Source organism: Aquarana catesbeiana, linkage group LG04 (genome assembly GCF_042186555.1).
Source record: "Aquarana catesbeiana isolate 2022-GZ linkage group LG04, ASM4218655v1, whole genome shotgun sequence".
Lineage (NCBI taxonomy): Eukaryota > Metazoa > Chordata > Amphibia > Anura > Ranidae > Aquarana > Aquarana catesbeiana.
Window position 1 is genome coordinate 313,506,861 of NC_133327.1, and position 18,371 is coordinate 313,525,231.

At 42.6% G+C, this 18,371-nt stretch overlaps 1 protein-coding gene across 7 annotated transcripts in view; it reads left to right on the forward strand.

Annotated features, from left to right (window-relative positions):
• The window catches only part of SENP6 (SUMO specific peptidase 6), a 172,576-nt gene that overhangs the window by 49,066 nt on the left and 105,139 nt on the right, over positions 1–18,371 (forward strand). For 5 of the 7 annotated variants that reach the window (XM_073626821.1, XM_073626822.1, XM_073626825.1 and 2 more), the window contains 5 exons: positions 4,617–4,637; positions 4,847–4,911; positions 8,451–8,587; positions 10,527–10,902; positions 15,409–15,629. In XM_073626821.1, the coding sequence (XP_073482922.1) occupies positions 4,617–4,637; positions 4,847–4,911; positions 8,451–8,587; positions 10,527–10,902; positions 15,409–15,629 (820 nt within the window). The remainder of the gene's footprint in view (positions 1–4,616; positions 4,638–4,846; positions 4,912–8,450; positions 8,588–10,526; positions 10,903–15,408; positions 15,630–18,371) is intronic. The other 2 variants (XM_073626823.1, XM_073626824.1) reach the window with 2 other exon arrangements.

The following is an 18,371-nucleotide window of genomic DNA, read 5'->3' on the forward strand; positions in this document are numbered from 1 at the left end:
AACTTATTTATGGCCGGGGGTTGTCCCATGGTGTATGAATCTGCCTGTGTCTTAGGCAGTACAATTAAACTGGCTGTAAAGGCTAAACATTTTTTACCTGCATTCTCTGCTGTACAGTGACATACGATCCTGTAATGCCCACTATGATGAAATGGTTGCTAAGAGCAGTGTATCATAGTATCCATCCAGCCAGTTCAGTATTCTCTCAGTTCTGCAAGTTTCTCTACTTGCTACTATGCCATATAGGAGATGGGGTGTCAGATTACAGCTGAGCTGCTGGTTGTTGGCTATTTTCCGAAAGGCTTGTTGATACAGTGTGGTGACTGGCATTTTTCTGCACTGGAAGAGCACCAGTGCTCGGGCACATAAAAAACAGTTGTTTTCTCTGTGCCCTGTTCTCACTGCAACTCAGCCTGCTGGTACAGTGCATAGAGTTCCAATAAAATGCAGACATGGCTGCATTTTATCACAGCTCACAGAAAGGCACAGCAGTGCAACACAACAAATGAAGTGTCACTTTTTGCGCTTTAAATAAAGTTGACTAAAAAAAGGAACTGTGTGATGCTCTAAAAAAAAAAAAAAAAAAAAAAAACGCCAAGCATACTAATCCCAACGCACACATTGCTGTTAAAATGGCTGTGTTGGGATTAGTATGCTTGGCGTTGTGCTGTGGTGACCAAGGGCTGGAACCATTTAAAGTCAAAACAAAAAATGTCAACAGCACACCAGGGATCTCCGAAAAAGGGGTCCAAAGTTTTAATAGCAATCACATCGTTATAGCAGAAAGCAACGTTTCGGAGCTACACAGGACCCCTTCATCAGGCATGTTATGTTGCATGCCTGATGTAGGGGTCCTGTGTGGCTCTGAAACATTGCTTTCTGCTGTAACAATGTGATTGCTATTAAAACTTTTGGACCCATTTTTGGAGATCCCTGGTGCGCTGGTGACATTTTTTTTTTTGCTCTAAAAAATGCATCACAGCACCCGCTTCTATACCTTACTGCAACCCAAAACTGACAGCTGCCCACACGCTACATTTAGCATGTAGACAGTGTTAATGGGCCCTAAAAAAAAAAAAAAAACTGCCTGCGAGTTTAGGCCACCTATATTGGATGTAAGAGGAAACGCCCCCTTTAACTTTTTATAGTTTTGGGTACAGATGGGTAAGGTTAGAACCGCTGCCAAATTTGTATTTCTCTGCATTCCCATGGGGATAGTTATGTGCTTTTTGTCTTGATGACCTTGATTATAAAAAGAAAACTTATAGATTTAAATATACTTTTTTTTTTGCTAAAAATTAACATACATACAGTGCATCCGGAAAGTATTCAGTGCTTCACTTTTTCAACATTTTGCTATGTTACAGCCTTATTCTAAAATTGATTAAATTCATTATTTTTTTCAAAATTCTACAAACAATACCCCATAATGACAATGTGAAAGAAGTTTGTTTGAAATCTTTGCAAATGTATTAAAAATGAAAAACAAAATCACATATACATAAGTATTCACAGCCTTTGCTAAATACTTTGTTGAAGCAACTTTGGCACCAATTACAGCCTCAAGTCTTTTTGAGTATGATGCTACAAGCTTGGCACACCTATTGTTGGGCATTTTCTCCCATTCTTCTTTGAAAGGACCTCTCAAGCTCCATCAGCCGTAGCCACTCTTTTGTTATCTTGGCTGTGTGCTTAGGGGCATTGTCCTGTTAGAAGATGAACCTTCGCCCCAGTCTGAGGTCCAGAGTCAAGGATGTCTCTGTACATTGCTACATTCATCTTTCCCTCGTTCCTGACTAGTCTCCCAGTTTCTGCCACTGAAAAACATTCCCACAGCATGATGCTGCCACCACCATGCGTCACTGTAGGGTATTGGCTAGGTGATGAGCGGTGCCTGGTTTCTTCCAGACATGATACTTGCCATTCAGGCCAAAAGAGTTCAATCTTTGTTTCATCAGACCAGAGAATTTTGTTTCTCATGGTCTGAGAGTCCTTCAGGTGCCTTTTGGCAAACTCCAGGCAGTCTATCATGTGCCTTTCTACTGAGGAGTGGCTTCCGTTTGGCCACTATACCATACAGGCCTGATTGGTGGAGTGCTGCAGAGATGGTTGTTCTTCTGGAAGGTTCTTCTGTGCTCATTGGGACCTTCAATGCTGCAGAAATTTTTCTGTACCCTTCCCCAGATCTGTACCTTGATACAATCCTGTCTTGGACTTTATGGCTTGGTTTGTGCTCTGACATGCACTGTTAACTGGGGGACCTTTATATAGACAGGTGTGTGTGCCTTTTTCAAATCATGTGCAATCAACTTAATTTACCACAGGTGGACTGCAATCAAGTTGTAGACACATCTCCAGGATGATCAGTGGAAACAGGATGCACCTGACCTCAATTTTGAGTGTCATGGCAAAGGCTGTGAATAAATACTTATGTACATTCATTTTTTTCCTGTTTTTTATTTTTAATAACTTTGCAAAGATTTCAAACAAACTTCTTTCACATTATCATTATGGGGTATTGTTTGTAGAATTTTGAGGAAAATAATGAATGTAATCCATTTTGGAATAAGGCTGTAACATAACAAAATGTGGAAAAAGTAAAGCGCTGTGAATACTTTCCGGATGCATTGTATCATACCAGACAACATATTCTGAATTCTAACCAGACAAAGAATACCATCAAGTTCACAACATATGCATTTGCAATCCATTTAGGAGATATCCTTCATGGTGTTGAACAGGGGCAATAGTGCACCTTCATGAGAACATTTGCATACAAATAACTTAAGGTGGGATAACTAAGGCACACATATATTCTAGCAGTCCAATAATGCCTCGAGTGAAAACATTTAAGTGCAATCACAACAAGTACAAATATCTATCAGAACAGTAGACACTGAATTTTTCCCATCCTCCCCAAACCTTGTCGAATTTGGAGGGAGCTACCCTACTAGCATATGTAGTTTTGTAAAAGGTGGGGGCTTTGTTTATCAGAGCCTACCAAGCACATAGTGATATTGCAGGGGACGTCTTCCAGGAGAGAATATGAACTTTCCTAGCATAAAAAAAATAACAGGGTGAGCAAATTAGAAATGGCTTTGGTGGGAACCAAAGGGTCTATCAGGCTTAGAAGACATACCTCAATAGTGGGAAACATAGTAACGGCCGTAACCAATTTAACACATGCCGTGATCTCAGTCCAATATTGTTGCATGCCTGGGCACTCCCAAAATATATGAAGGCAGTTAGCAGTCTGAGAGGACTAACATAAGGCAGTTGGAGGACTGTCCCCTGTATAGTTTAGTTAATCTAGCCAGAGTAAGGTCAATTTTAGGAATCTATTCTATAGGAATTCATACTGGATCAGATGATCCCTGCCTGGCACCAATGTAGTGAAAGGGGCTTCCCACATGCCATCCCAGTCATAGTTGTCAAGCCTAGGGACATCATTAACCCATGCATTGCGGCAAGGCAACAGGAGTTTACCTGTTTATGTAAACAATTGTTTATAGATAGAAGAGAGTTCCTTGGTTAGAGGATAAGTTCACCTTCCACAACATATTACATGTTACACCAATAGTCGGGGTGTAACATGTTACAGATGCAGCCGCTTCTGCAAAACCCAAACCCACCACTAATCCCCCCCCCCCCCCCCCATTGTTTTGCTACAATCCTAATTAAAGCTGTCTCTGTGGAACTAGCGACTTGACTCAATCAACTACCCTTTAACAGGGGTCTTTTTTGTTAAAAGGGTTTCTAATTCAACCTAGTGACAGGACTGACTTTTGTTACGCATGGTGCATGTCATTGAGATCAAAAGTCTGATCCATAAATATTACCCACTCCAATTAACAAAAGCCTTGTCATAGGTGTGTGCATGCATGGTTGTAGCATGATGCAACTGCTCTTAAACAGACAACATTGTCTATTTTTAACATGATCTTGGTGTTGGTGGTGGGTACCTGGTCTTGGCTCTTTTTGTATTAAATATATTTTTCTAATAAAATGTATCCCTTATTAAAAAGCCGCATGGTCCGCCTGTGTCTCTTCTCAGTGGGAATCCTTCCCCTGTAAATCTTCTCTCTCTATGTTGGGGTATTTCCCCTCATTTGCTCTTTTGGTTGGCACTCATCAAATAGACAGGAAATAAAGAAAAATTTGACAAACGTGTACATTGCAGTAAAATGTATTGTAACAAGAAAATAAACACAGTATTGGCAGGCATTGGGCTGCCAACACCTGAATGGTCACAGTATCCACTTTAGCCACCCAATTTTAGCAATGGTGAATTGTACCAAATAACTGTATTCTATAGATGACAGATGATACCCTGCATTAAAGTCTAAAGCATTTTTACAAAAGAGCCCCCCCCCCAAAAAAAAAAAAAAAATCAAAATTTTTAAGTAAGTTTAGGATTTTGTGTTGGGCCGCAGGTTGGACACCCCTGGTGTAAAGTTTACCAATTGTAAGAGACAGAGTATGCCAGATTATTTTTTAAAATATGTTCTGTAAGTCAAAAGTAGTCTAAGTTAAGATTTTCATTTCTAACATTAGTAGAGAAGGGCTTTTAACATAGGGTTTTAAATCTTATATTGTTTTTCTTTTTCACATTTAAGCAGTCTGGAAAGAAGAGAAAGGTAAGTTTATAGTTTTAAAACAAACGCATGAAACACCATTTCCCCTAAATTGCTGAGTCAAGCTTAGTGTTTTGTATTTCAAACTGTATGGCTTGCACTCTGCAGCATATCTGGAAGCGCTTTAGTTTTTACCATGAAAACGTATTTATATGTTGAAAAAGGATCTTTTTTTTCTCTGCTTTACTGTATGTATTTGTTTTACTACAAAGGAAAGAATATCCAGCTCATGTCCAGAAAGTAGAAGTTGATGTTAGTAGTATGCCTCAAAAGCCAGGTAAGTTCATCTGTGTTTGTTAACAATTGCAACAACATTGCTCACCGATGGTAGTCCTTTGTACATCTGTCTTGTTAAAGCAAAAAAAGGAGCTGCGCTAACTAAATAATGATATGAGGTAATATTCCATATCCTCACAAGGTGAGCAAAGGGTATGCTACAACAAGTGGGATTGTGAGATAAATTAAAGAAAAAAAATCCTTGGAAGTACCGTATTTATCGGCGTATAACACGCACTTTTTTCCCCTTAAAATCAGGGGAAAATCGCGGGTGCGTGTTATACGCCGATCCCCTGCGATCCTGACCTGTCAGAATTAAAAAATCGCTGACCGCGATTTGAAAATGGCGCGGCCGGCGCCGAAATACACAGTGCCGGTCCTCGGCTCTTCTCGGCGGCTTTCGGTTTCACTCGAGCGCCGCCCGAACCTAGCCGAGTATACTCGGCTAGTTTCGGATAGCTCCGCTCACCGTCCGAGTGGAACCGAAAGTAAACGAGAGCCGCCGAGAAGAGCCGAGGACCGGCTCTGTGTATTTCGGCGCCGGCGGCGCCATTTTCAAATCGCGGTCGGCGATTTTGAAGCTCACAGGCTTCAGCAAGACTGCACTGGGGCAAGGCTGGACTGGGGCAAGGCTGGACTGGACACTGGGGAAGGCTGCACTGACATGGCTGCACTAGCAAGGCTGCACTGACATGGCTGCACTAGCAAGGCTGCACTGACATGGCTGCACTGGCAAGGCTGCACTGGCAAGGCTGCACTGGCAAGGCTGCACTGACATGGCTGCACTGGCAAGGCTGCACTGGCAAGGCTGCACTGGCATGGCTGCACTGACATGGCTGCACTGACATGGCTGCACTGACATGGCTGCACTGGGCAAGGCTGGACTGGGCAAGGCTGGACTGGGCAAGGCTGGACTGGGCAAGGCTGGACTGGGCAAGGCTGGACTGGGCAAGGCTGGACTGGGCAAGGCTGGACTGGGGCAAGGCTGCACTGAGAAGGCTGCAATGATGGGCATTTAAATGTAAGTTTTTTTCCCTTCAACTTCCCTCCTAAAAGTTTTTTTTCCTTAAAATTCCCTCCTAAATTGAGGTGCGTGTTATACGCCGATAAATACGGTAAGTGAAAAAACAACAATATGCCAGTGAAGAAAAATTACAGTGAACAAAATATTAATGTGATGTCAATAAAATAAATTGATAATGATGTGATATCAATAAATGAATAAATGCTGACACTCAAATGAATAGATGTTACCACCTAAATATAGATAAAAATGTTAAACTCTGTGAAAAACTAAAACCGCTCATGTGACTGAACAAAAGTCCATGTGTGATAATAGTGATCATCCAGAATCAATCATGGATCGCAACGTGCAAAAAATGAAATGACAGAAGTCCATGCAAATTGGTGACTCTTCTATGGTGATACAACACAGGACCCCCCAGGAAAAGTGATAAGTAGAAAATGCCTCCACCACAGCAAACACCTCCGCTTACCGGAGCACGGTGGTCCCTTATTACAAGGGACCACACTGAGCAGAGGGCTATTACCCCAGCTCGGGATCTCTGTGGCATGCAATGAACTCCTCAGCCTCAATAGCGATGGTCCGCAGGTAGGTCAAATCAGGCCTGGTATTGAAATCCCCATAAAACGACAAAGGCTCACATAGTGTAAAACCCTTTACATTTATTCAAGTATTAGAGATGAATGGACACTTACGGTTAAGCAGATAAAAACAGACATAAAAAATCGAGCCGGTTGGCCTCGAATACAGCCCGTGACTTCCGTGACTAAGCGTATAGTGGTGACGTCAGTACGTCGCTCCTCCTCCCTACGTGTTTCGTCATCAACAGGACGTTGTTACGGGGCATTTATTCATTTATTGATATCACATCATTATAAATGTATTTATTTTATTGACATCACATTAATATTTTTTCACTGTAATTTTTCTTCTTTGGCATATTGTTTTTTCACTTCCAAGGATTTTTTTTCTTTAATTTATCTCACAAACCCACTTGTTGTAGCATACCCTCTGCTCACCTTGTGAGGATATGTAATATTACCTAATATCATCATTTAGTTAGCGCAGCTCCTTTTTTTGCTTTATCTTTGTCTGGTTTTGTATAACATTTTGAGCTGCAGCTTCAAGTTTTTCAGTTAAATAGAGCAGTTTTTCCTCTACCACATCTGTCTTGGTGCCTGCAAATCCCACTAAAAAATTTTCTTCAATCTTACCAATTGCTTTAGCACTTGTTTGCCCTTCTGCGCTTGCGCGAGGCAACGCTGCGCTCTCCTACCGGCCCAGCGACGGGAGGGAGGAGGAGGAGGTAGCCGGGCTGTAATGCACTGCAGCCTGGTCTCCCGGAAGTGGGGATAGGGTACCTGTCAGACAGGTATCCGCTCCCCCCGAAAGGTACCAAATGTGGCACTTTTAGGTGGAACTCCGCTTTAAGTAGTTGATATATAATGGGGGTAAACCCTGTTGTGTGCTCAGTCTCACTGATCTGGTGTGCATTATAGGCCTCATATGGGGAGAAAAAAATGCTGCTCTTAAAGGTCTTTTTTTTTTTTTTTTTTTTATTTGTCTCAACGCAGCTCTTGGAGAGGAGCATATGAGGATAATTTATGGACATATGTGCATAAACATGCATAAACATATGCATATGTATGTTCATTCCAGTGGCTATATTAAATGAGTATTACAGCCAGGAAAATTAGTTTACCCACATACACTTTTAAACACCTGTAGACACACATAATTATATGCATCTTGTTGCCCTGGATTTTTCTGCAAGCTTCTGGTAGGACAACTCAGTATTTCTGGCATTTTAAAACACTAATGTGCGTGAGACCTGAAAGCTATTCTACCCTTTATGCATGATTACCCTTCATACTGTATATTGTACCAAGCTGTTATTACAGAACAGGTTGTACTACTGCTGTACACGAAAAAAATTTGTTTTTCAAATTTGTTTTTATTTTTCTTTTTTTTTGGTGCATCCAGCAGTAATCACCACAGGTAATCGCTGGCTGTGCAGACAGCTGCAAATACCTGTGGCAGCCAGGGACCTGTCATTTTGTAGTGAACAGGGCCAGCAGCCGCACCTAGCCGCTCAGAGATGCAACAGAAATTTGATTCCTGACACTACTATGCGTACTGATCTTAATCGCTGGTGTGAGTGTAGCCTTAGGGCCCTACTTATAATGGAGAGCAACTATCTCTGTCTGAATGGTTGGCATTTTTTAGAGCTGTTCATAACCTCGACTGTGGTGTTATGAAGTTCTTTCCTCTTAGCGCAACAGAGAGAAATGCTTGATTGGTAGAGAGGCACAATTCGTTTTCCAGGGCAAAACTTTATAAATGCAAGGATCTCTTCCCTTTTATTCTAAGAAAAATGCATAGAACAAAGTTTTTAAGTTGGGCCCTTTACAGTGTTAAAAATTGACCATCACAAGTATAATATGTGATAAAATCTTGAAATATAAAGTTTTTACTGAAGGTGGAAGTATTAGTGTTTTTGTTTTTTGTCGTTGAAGGCACTCCAGATGCAAGGTTGCATGATGACGGAGAGTTAGAACCTCAACTTAGAAGAAAGGTTCAGACACGGCGTAACAACTTAAATGAATGCAATTTGCCTATGACTCCTGCTCAGCTGCGTGTATCGCAGACAGAGGTCTGTTTTAATCCACTTTCATTCTTACGTGGTTGTTTTTTTGTGTGTGTGTGTATGCATGTACAGTATCTCACAAAAGTGAGTACACACTTCACATTTTTGTAAATATTTTATTATATCTTTTCATGTGACAACACTGAAGAAAAGACACTTTGCTACAATGTAAAGTAGTGAGTGTACAGCTTGTATAACCGTGTAAATTTTCTGTCCCCTCAAAATAACTCAACACACAGCCATTGATGTCTAAACCGATGCAACAAAGGAGTACACCCCTAAGTGAAAATGTCCAAATTGGGCCCAATTAGCCATTTTCCCTCCCCGCTGTCATGTGACTCGGTAGTGTTACAAGGTCTCAGGTGTAAATGGGAGCAGGTGTGTTAAATTTTGGTGTTATCGCTCTCACTCTCTCATACTGGTCACTGGAAGTTCAACATGGCACCTCATGGCAAAAAACTCTCTGAGGATCTGAAAAAATGAATTGTTGCTCTACCTAAAGATGGCCTAGGCTATAAGAATATTGCCAAGACCCTAAAACTGAGCTGCAGCACGGTGGCGAGGACCATACAGCAGTTTAACAGGACAGGTTCCACTCAGAACAGGCCTCGTAATGGTCGACCAAAGTAGTTGAGTGCAGGTGCTCAGTGTCATATCCAGAGAATGTCTTTGGGAAATAGACATATGAGTGCTGCCAGCATTGCTGCAGAGGTTGAAGGGGTGGGAGGGTCAGCCTGTTACACACTGCATCAAATTGGTCTGCATGGTTGTCATCCCAGAAGGAAGCCTCTTCTAAAGATGATGAACAAAAGCCCACAAACAGTTTGTTGAAGACAAGCAGACTAAGGACATAGATTACTGGAACCATGTCCTGTGGTCTGATGAGACCAAGATGAACTTATTTGGTTAAGATGGTGTCAAGCGTGTGTGGCAGCAACCAGGTGAGGAGTACAAAGACAACTGTGTCTTGCCTACAGTCAAGCATGGTGGTGGGAGTGTCAGGGTCTTTGGCTGCATGAGTGCTGCTGGCACTGGGGAGCTACAGTTCATTGAGGGAACCATGAATGCCAACGTGTACTGTGACATACTGAAGCAGAGCATGATCCCCTCCCTTCGAAGACTGGACCGCAGAGCAGTATTCCAACATAAGGACCCCAGACACACTTCCAAGACAACCACTGCCTTGCTAAAGAAGCTGAGGGTAAAGGTGATGAACTGGCCAAGCATGTCTCCAGACCTAAACCCTACTGAGCATCTGTGGGGGGCATCCTCAAGCGGAAGGTGGAGGAACGCAAGGTCTCTAACATCCACCAGCTCCGTGATGTTGTCATGGAGGAGTGGAAGGGGACTCCAGTGGCAACCTGTAAAGCTCTGATAAACTTCATGCCCAAGAGGGTTAAGGCAGTGCTGGAAAATAACGGTGGCCACACAAAATATTGACTCTCTGGTCCCAATTTGGACATTTTCACTTAGGGGTGTACTCACTTTTGTTGCCAGCGGTTTAGACATTAATGGCTTTGTGAGTTATTTTGAGGGGACAGAAAATTTACACTGTTATACAAGCTGTACACTCACTACTTTACATTGTAGCAAAGTGTCATTTCTTCAGTGTTGTCACATGAAAATATCTAATAAAATGTTTACAAAAATGTGAGGGGTGTACTCACTTTTATGAGATTATATGTGTGTGTGTGTGTAATTTTTTTCCCATTTAAACTATGTTAATGTGTTATGACTTGCACACATCACACATTTGTATATACTGTATGTAGTCTTGCTTGGTTTTCTTTTCAAAAGTGTGCTCTTATGGCAAGCACCATTGTTAAAAGTAGGTCTTGTGATATCTTAGGGAAGGAAGAAATGACTGTTGGCTAATTTCACTTCTCACACCCTAATCCAACAGTTATTTAAATTACTGTACTCTTTTTTTTTTTCTCTCTGACAGAGCATGGAGCAAAATGAACCTTTTCAATGTTGCTCATCTTGTGGTAAAGACAATAGGAATAAGACAAAATGCCAAAGTTGTGGAGGTACACAAAAACTTTACAGACAAAACACCTCTATGTCTGAATCACCTGCTTCCCTAGCTCGGCCTTCAATTCATCAAAACGAAACTGTAGAAACTCCCGTCAACAAAATAAGTGCTAAGAACTTTTATGGCTCTTCTTATATTAAGGTTCCTATGGATTCCATTTCAAAAAATGAAACGTTAAGGTGGAAAACAAATACACCAAACGGGAAAATTGGACTTTCTGCTGAAAGCAAGATTACAAAAATTGCAAGAATTAGGAGTACTAGATCATCAGAACCAAATGACACAAGTAAGCAACAACAATTGTTTTTCTTTCCATTTTTATACACTACAGCGATCATTTTTTTCACATGCTTCAAAATTTCATAATGTCTCAAAAAATAATTATGGTAAACAAAAATGTGTTTAAGACAGGTACAAAGACACAAAGGCACAAAGAAATAAGAGCGATTATGGTTTACAAAAAACCCAAAGAAGAGAAGGGGGAGTTGAATTTTCTTGATCGTGCATCACAGAATACAGCAGAGTTCATTCTTAGACTATTTGGGTATGCTCCAGGTCCAGGTTCCTGGACACTGGCAAATAGCAAAGCTTGACACAGCACAGTATAAATCCTCTCACTCAGGCAGCATTGCCTCAGCTTTTTGCTAGTTTCAGTAGGTGATGGACCCGTTCCTCTCTGCTGAATGAGCTTTTTCTGCTTAAATGCATAGATTTGTACTTGAACTGCCTTTATGTCTCAGTGCTGTTTTTTGGATCAGTCCCTACAGATGCTTATATCCAAAAGGCACAGTACCAGGACACCTGTGGAGAAACTGGAGAGATATGTGAGCTGCATTGGCACAATATTCCACCTGTGGCACTTATTTTGACAGGCATTTGTACCTGTGAGTTAGCTGGTGGGTTGTTACAGGTTCAGAGCTGTGATCTGCTATGGCGGACCCCAGTCCCTGAAGACCCTGCGGGGTATATCTGACCAGGATTAGGTGAAAATTGAGCCAATTCTTAACTCTTCTATGTGTACAGTAAGTACCCCTGTTATGTTGGGGGTTCTCCTTATGCTGTCCCCTGCCACTGGGTGATTAATGGGACTTGCATGCAGGGGGCAGTTTTCCTGTTTCCCCTGTGACCTGTGAGCTCCCAGTCTGTTATACGCCTATAGAGAGCTCTGTGGACTTTCCCTGGTCAGTTCTGGGAGTGCACGTGCCACCCTATTTGGTTGCCGGTTCCTCCATTCTAATGAGCATGCATGGCTGGCTGCCTATTGCACAAGTGCGGCCTGGCTGCACAGGTATTGCCTCCCTGCCTTTGTATTGCACATTTTAGGCCAGGAGAACTCAGTAAGCATGTGTGGGTGCCATTCTGGAATCCAGCCTTTTTGCAACAGGACATCAGCTGATTAGTTTTTTTACTGTACAGCTCCAACAGCACAGTATGCCGCACAACTGGTGACCTCAAAGCCTTCGGGTGGTGGGACACTGCAAGGCTACCCCTCACCCCTTATTGGTGCAAGTATGCAGGATTTGTATATTGTGCCCCCTATTGGTGCAATATGACCCCACTGGAGGGATTTGGAATGCAAGCTCTCTTATGCCTGACTGTCTTTGACCCACAAATTTATTTATGGGGCAGCAAACCGGATCTTGCTCTCTGGCAACCTTCTGGTTCTTCCTAGCTCCTTCAGGGGCTTCATCCTCGGGGACCTTCTTTTCAAAGCGGAATTCTGTGCTGCCTATTCGACTGATGGGACAGTTGGCAGATATACATAAGCATTTATGGAGAGATGACTGTAAGAGGTCTAGATCTCTGTCCCCATAGAACCTACCTTGTGAATTTTCCTCCAATCCTCCAGCTTGTTAGCACTTCACTTCTGATGTTTGAAGCACAGGGGACTTAAAGAACACCTCATCCAGGTGAGATGCATTGCACTAGTGAACCATGCCTCTCTTTTATATGGAACAAAGCTTAAAGACAATCGTGTGGCATCCTCTAAAATCCCAGGTCTGTGTGTGTGGCTAGGGTGCAAGGTCCCATGATTGGAAGGGCGGAAGTATAAGGTTGGACTTGGGCTGCTGTAAACCCACACTGAAAAGGTTAAGTCTGGAATCCCCAAACTTGTTAAATAAAGGGTGAGCACTTAATTGTGTTTGTTTTTCACTTTGTTTTTGGGCATTGGTGGTTAGCGGGAGCAAAAAAAAAGCCCCATCATTGGTGGTCAGTGTGAGAAAAATAAATGCCCCGGCATTGGTGGTTAGTGGGAGGAACAAAATGCCCCGGTATTAGTCGGAATAATGCCGCGGCAGTGGTCAGTAGCAGTAAAAAATGCCCCTTTTTGTCAGCGGTCAGAATGCAATCCTTGGTGCTGTGCCCCTGTGTCCAGGGCCGCCATCGGGGGGGGGGGGGGGGGTACAGGCAATACACTGGTAAGGGGCCAGAGCATCCCAAGGGGCCCGCTGGGCCCAGGGCCAGCCTGCACCCCCATTAATCAGCTAATGAATGAAAGTGTTAGCACAGCAGGCAGCCGCTGGCTGCGCGGCTGTACACAAGCCGCCTTCACTGCTGCTGCTAGGTTACTAGTATTGTGATTGGGTGAGGCAGGACTCGGGCAGGGGGTGTAGTCAGTCTCATCAGTGGTGGGAGTGGATCCAGCCCTCTCAGTGCATGCATTGCAGATGCAAGACAGAGAGCAGCATGGGAGGGTAAGTCACCAGTTTGCAGTGGCGTTCTGCTGTGCTGTAGATTGGAGTGGACCAGTGAAAATAGATGATGATGATTTTGGGTGGGGATGAGAGTTACATTGTGGAGAGGCTCTTCATAATGTAACTCTTATCCCAACCACAATAATCCTCCTCAATTTTCACAATGTAACGCTCAGTGGCAGCCCGTCCATATGTGGCACCGCCCCTCTATCCATGCGTCCGGCCCCCTAATCTACATGCAGGCCTTCGGACACATGGATTCCAATGGGAAATTTTGAAGCACGTGATTAGAGCTAGAGGCTGTAATTAGCTTCAAAATAGGGTGGGCTCAGGGCACAGAGCACTGCACCCGAAGCCCACTCAGTTGTGTGAGAATAGCGAACGAATATTCGCTATTGTAACACTGATTACCCTTCTGGCCAAACAGGACGTGGGTCGTGAGACCCATTTACCGATTGGACGAAAGGAGAAGCGATCCCATTGGCCGAGGAAGGAGGAGACGCACGGCCGAAGACAGACAGACCTACCAGCCATCAAGTCTGATCCTCGGGCCCCTCCATGCAGAGTGCTGTCAGCTCCTCCTGTGGCTGTGGAAGAGAGGAGCACACGCTGATCGCCCCTGTGACACCTCGGACACCTCATCGATCCACACCGACATTGATCCCCACCTGCCGCCAACCTCATCTGGCATCCCTGGGCACAGAGCCCCCTATTATCTCCAACACAGGGTAGGAGAGCCAGCAACCGGGGGGCATTTGGCATGCTGGAGCAACGAGTGGATGGGGGGTCAGGTACCAATAGAGCTCCAGCCGCCACTGAACTCCATCATCCTCCTTCCCACCTAAAATCATCCATCCCTCATCCCATACATTGGGATAAGTGTGTTAAAAAAAAAAAGTAGGTGCACCGAAGGACTCGTGGGATGGCCAAAGGGTGGATTCGGTGGGCGGGCCCTGGGGACTGTTGGCAGTCAGGGGGGGGGGGGGGCCAGTTCTGAAGCGGTGTAAGGGGCCCCAAAATTTCTGATGGCTGCCCTGCCTGTGTCAGTGATTTCCAATCTCTGTTGATCCATGGCAGTACCCACCATGTCTTACATTGCTCCTGCAAATGCTGCCACTGATGTATGCCTGTGGTTAAGGGGGTGGGGGTCTATGACATGTAAAAATTATTATTGGTCGCTGGCTCAAACTAGCTGGTAATCTAGTTGAAGAATCTGCAGGTAGTGAATTTCCTGGTGTGTTCAAAGCATATTTCACTAGGCCTGTAGCTGCCCCCTGGTGGGGCAGATATTTCCATTGTTTTAAACAGTTTTACAGAGCCACAGTTTGATCCAGCTGCTTCTGTTTTCTAAAATACTGTTTAGCTGATTTTCTATTCAAAAAATGAATTTCTAACACTACCTCTGAGAATGGGAGATCAACAATGTCATTTTACATGTGTATTTTTGGATACATATGCAGTGCATCTCTGCAGTATCCTTTCATTGTTTTATACCTTTAAAATACTATAAATTCCAAAAAATACCTGATAATTGTTTCAAAAATCCATTGCGCTCCTGACTGCCTCTTGCATAATAACAGCTGTCTCTCCTGCCCAGAAATCCAAAGCAGTGTTGCCAGCCTTGCCTTAGTTCTCCCCAGCTGGTTTGCAGAATGTCACCTACTAGGTATTTTCCCAGCAAACACTGTTACTGCTGTGATGTCTTTGAGCCTGTCTACATGTTGTGTGTGCAGCAAAGGTGCTCATGGGAGAGGGATTACTGATCTGTCCTTCCAGCAGCTGCCATAGTTTGCAAGAAAACAATTCTGGTATATGTTTTAGAGGAGAAAATGGAGGTTTGGAGGTAAATTTGGGTCATGGGTAGAGAATACCTCTAACAATTACGTATGTATTTAGCATAGAAGAAATTTCTATTAGAAAGCTATTTACCTCTTGCTCACCTAATTTTCACCACTTCTACTTGGGGTGTCGGGCACAGTGTTGTTTTAAATACAGTTTTTTGGATGTCTTTTGCGATCTGAATAGATTTGATTTCTTTGGATAACACTATGCATTATTTATAGTTGCTTACTTAAAAATGTATTTTGTACTTCCAGTAATCCTATCTAGTGATGATGAAGACAATGCCAGCACTGGAAGTACAAGTAGAATAGAAAGCATCTCTCCACGACCTGCTGATTCCGCTTGTTCTTCTCCCGTTCCATCATCTGGAAAAGTAGAAGCAGCGCTGCGAGAAAATAGTTTTATAGATATCAAGTTTAGTAACCCAGCAGAGGCTGACATCACAATTCCCAGGAAAGCAAGAATGAAAGATCAGGTAGTATTTTAATTAAAATATTTATATTTTTTATCCTTCTTGTCTTTCTATACCGATAATTATATATATATATTTTTTCTTCTAGTTTGTACCTTTTTAGGTCTCGCGCACACAGGACATTTTGTTTTTGCCTGTAAACACTCCTAAATGTGTCCATGCACACATAAGCATTTACAGAAGCTTAGAGGCAGAAAACAAAATACTGCCAGTGCATTCAGGAGCAGCAACGTTTTGGCAAAAATAATGCTTTAGCATTTGAGCGTTCATTCATTTCAATGGCCAGAATAAGTTAATATTCAGGCCATCGAATTGAATGAACACTCACGCACATGAAGCACTTAAACACACCAAAATGTGTTTCCAAGGTGTTTTTGATGCTGCTTTTCTCCTGGTGTTTAGAAGAGCAGGGCAAATGTCCTGTGTACATGAGGCCTTATAAGTAGTGCTAAACAATGGTAACTGTGTTGGTCAGTTTACCCTATTTATACTGTGTAGACAATTTATTGCTCAAACTAAGTTGTCTGTTCTACAGATTGTAGTGAAGAGACTTTTCACTGTCTGGTAAAACAGGCAAGTGCATACATACATTTTAGGATTTAAAGCGCATTCTAGCCAAAAAGAAAAATGTAATATTATATATACTAGGGCTGGGAAAAAAGTCGATTTAAATCTTGAATCGAGTTGAGAGGTCAAATCGATTCAAAATTTAAGCAAATCGATTTTTTTAGATTTTTTTTTTTTTTTCACCGCGCCGGTCCCGAGGCGCTGCGGGTATGAGTTTTTAGGCGAGGCCGCGGCTTCGGCCTAGTCCGCGGCTACGGCCGGATGCCACGGACTCGCCTAAAAGCTCATGCCCGCAGCGCCTCGGGACCGGCGCGGTTTCCAAAAAAAAAAAAAAAACTCGATTCGAATCGTGAATCGAGTTTTTTTTTTTAAGAGAATCGAAGAGTTTTTTTTTTAAGAAAATCTCCCAGCCCTAATATATACTGCAGCCTACCAGTCGTTACATGTAGTGACTGCATTCATTTTAGTTTTAGTTTTTAGTTTTTTTCGAGGTAATCCTGTGAATTAAGGCCGGTACACACTAGCTGAATATCGCCCGGTTCAACAGAAGCTGCAGCCTGTCCAGCAGAAGGCGGCCCAACGTCCAGCTTCTGTCAAACGGCCATGCTAGAAACTAGCAGCTGATCAGCGCTGGCAGCCAGTGTGGACAGCCCTCTGTCAGAACACAATAGCTCAGTGGGGAGATCGCTGTACTAACATCACATAATTAGCACAGCAAACGCCTCAGTTTTTTTTTTTCGTTCAGCCTGCTGTGTTGAATGAAAAAACTGTCCGTGTACCAGGTATTACACACTTCCCATCCCTTTATGTCCACGCTTTTTTTTTTTTTTTGCCCACCTGGTGTATCAATGGGGGGCAGCCATGGTTCTCATACAATCTAGTCACCCAACAATTCTGCCTTTTGTTCAAATCCATTACATTAGGGCTGATAGAATTAGTAGTATACAGAGAAAGATGTACTTTCTTTCAAGCTCATAAGAAGTCACAAAGACCTCACATTTGTTGCAAAATTTAAGTGGTATTAAACCCAAAAGCAAACCTTTATTTTATTTCCAGCTTACCAATTCTTAGATGTGATGGCTGCATTCATTTTCTTTTTTAGGCTTTCTTTCTTTTACTTATATTTGGTGATGTTTTAAAAGAAAAAGTTCTCTTTCAGATGAATCAGTTTACAGAGATGAGACAAGCCATTTATTACTGATGGGTGTATACAACCCCTGGCAAAAATTATGGAATCACCAGTCCCTGAGGATGTTTCTTCAGTTGTTTATTGTTGTAGAAAAAAAGCAGATCACAGATATGGCCAAAAACTAAAGGCATTTCAAATGGCAACTTTCTGGCTTTAAGAAATACTAAAAGAAATCAAGAAAAATAATTGTTGTGGCCAGTAACACTTAGATTTATAGAACAAGCACAGGGAATAAATTATGGAATCACTCAATTCTGAGGAAAAAATGATGGAATCACCCTGTAAATTTTCATTACAAACACTAACACCTGCATCAGATTAAATCTGCTTGTTAGTATGTAGGTAAAAAGGGTAAATAATCACGCAGTGTTGCACAAGATGTTGGTTGTTCACAGTCGGCTGTGTCTAAAACATGGACCAAATACAAACATGGGAAGGTGGTTAAAGGCAAGCATACTGGTAGACCAAGGAAGACATCAAAGCGTCAAGACAGGAAACTTAAAGCAATATGACTTGAAAACAGAAAATGTACAACAAAACAAATGAGGAACAAATGGGAGGAAACTGGAGTCAACATCTGTGACCGAACTGTAAGAAACCGCCTAAAGGAAATAGGATTTACATACAGAAAAGCTAAAAGAAAGCCATCTCTAACACCTAAACACAAAAAAACAAGGTTACAATGGGCTAAGGAAAGGCAATCGTGGACTGTGGATGATTGGATGAAAGTCATATTCAGTGATGAATCTCAAATCTGCATTGGGCAAGGTGATGATGCTGGAACTTTTGTTTGGTGCCGTTCCAATGAGATTTATGCAGACAACTGTCTGAAGAAAGCATGCAAATTTCCACAGTCAATTATGATATGGGGCTGCATGTCAGGTAAAGGCACTGGGGAGATGGCTGTCATTAAATCTTCAATAAATGCACAGGTTTACATTGAAATTTTGGACACTTTTCTTATCCCATCTATTGAAAGGATGTTTGGG